The 1,002-nt window shown below is 37.6% G+C and overlaps 1 protein-coding gene across 1 annotated transcript; it reads right to left on the reverse strand.

The window, feature by feature from the left end:
- Window positions 1-6: 6 nt before the first annotated feature.
- On the reverse strand, window positions 7-961 carry LOC111387798 (HVA22-like protein a). The gene is made up of 4 exons (XM_023012386.1): window positions 815-961; window positions 438-705; window positions 238-324; window positions 7-128 (listed from the first exon to the last, which is right to left on the reverse strand). Exons 1-4 carry the CDS (start codon window positions 892-894, stop codon window positions 9-11), a joined length of 555 nt encoding a protein of 184 aa, XP_022868154.1. The 5' UTR covers window positions 895-961; the 3' UTR covers window positions 7-8.
- Window positions 962-1,002: the final 41 nt, after the last annotated feature.

Consider the following 1,002-nt stretch of genomic DNA (forward strand, 5'->3'; position numbering starts at 1 on the left):
GCAAGAATTCAACACTGCAGAACCACGACAAGGAATCTAACCGGTTCCTCTGGAGTTGATGCAATTTTCTCCGTTGGTTCTAAGACGTTGATGTCTTTCTGAGCAACCTCAGGTTCCTCGCACTTTGGCTAGATTGAGAATATAACAAAACAAATGGCACTTTAAGGAGTTCGATTTCAAAAACCAAACGACTAGGCATCATAAAGAGACAGGTAGGGGAGGAGTGTTTAATCTTACCTGTTCTTGAGTATCTGCATCAATTTTATCTCTTGATTCCAGCTGTTCGATATCTTTCTGAAAATTATCAGGCTCTTTGCACTTCAGCTAATTTTAGAGAGAAACAAATGGATCATTAAGGCATGAATATGTTACTCAGTGAATTCATTAAACATAACATAGCTCGAAATTAGCAAAATTTAAGCTACACTTAGACTAACATGTAATGTGTTGCCGATCTTGCTTTTCATAAGATTTTCAAAGGCTTCGGAACCATTCTCTTTAATATATCTCTCTGTCGCTGCCACGAGAGTTTCTGTTCTAAGGCTTTGCTCCTCGTTTGGTCTGCAAAGCCAACCGACTAAAGCTCGTAGATTGACATACGAGCAAGGATTCACGAGCCTTTGGTAAACATAGCAAGCACCATCAAACTGAGGCAAAACTAACCAGCAAATGGCTATGAATTTTATAAAAGACCATAGCGGTATCCTGAAATAACACAAGGAAATTGTATCCTGCGGCCGCGAGTGTATATTTGATATGCAGTATTGAATACAAGTCTACAAAAGACGAGAAAATTATACCAACTAAAACATACCACTCAATGAGTTTGATGAAAGCAAGTTCAAACAGAGAAATGAGAGAAAAAAGGGTCCAATAGATGACCAATTTTCTCATGTGATATTTGGAGCCAGATTCAATGGCTCGGACTGAAGCACATCTGAAACAATCAAGAAATGATTAAATTTCACCATTTAAAAATACCAGTGGAAAAAAAAAAAAAAA

Source organism: Olea europaea, unplaced genomic scaffold (genome assembly GCF_002742605.1).
Source record: "Olea europaea var. sylvestris unplaced genomic scaffold, O_europaea_v1 scaffold42575, whole genome shotgun sequence".
Lineage (NCBI taxonomy): Eukaryota > Viridiplantae > Streptophyta > Magnoliopsida > Lamiales > Oleaceae > Olea > Olea europaea.

Bases quoted from the DNA above. Each gene is read 5' to 3' on its own strand.
- LOC111387798 (XM_023012386.1), bottom strand. From the start codon at position 894: ATGAGAAAATTGGTCATCTATTGGACCCTTTTTTCTCTCATTTCTCTG. The intron at 706-814 runs GTATGTTTTAGT...GTGTTATTTCAG, and splicing joins TTCATCAAACTCATTGAGTG to GATACCGCTATGGTCTTTTA. The intron at 325-437 runs GTTAGTCTAAGT...CTCTAAAATTAG, and splicing joins AGATCGGCAACACATTACAT to CTGAAGTGCAAAGAGCCTGA.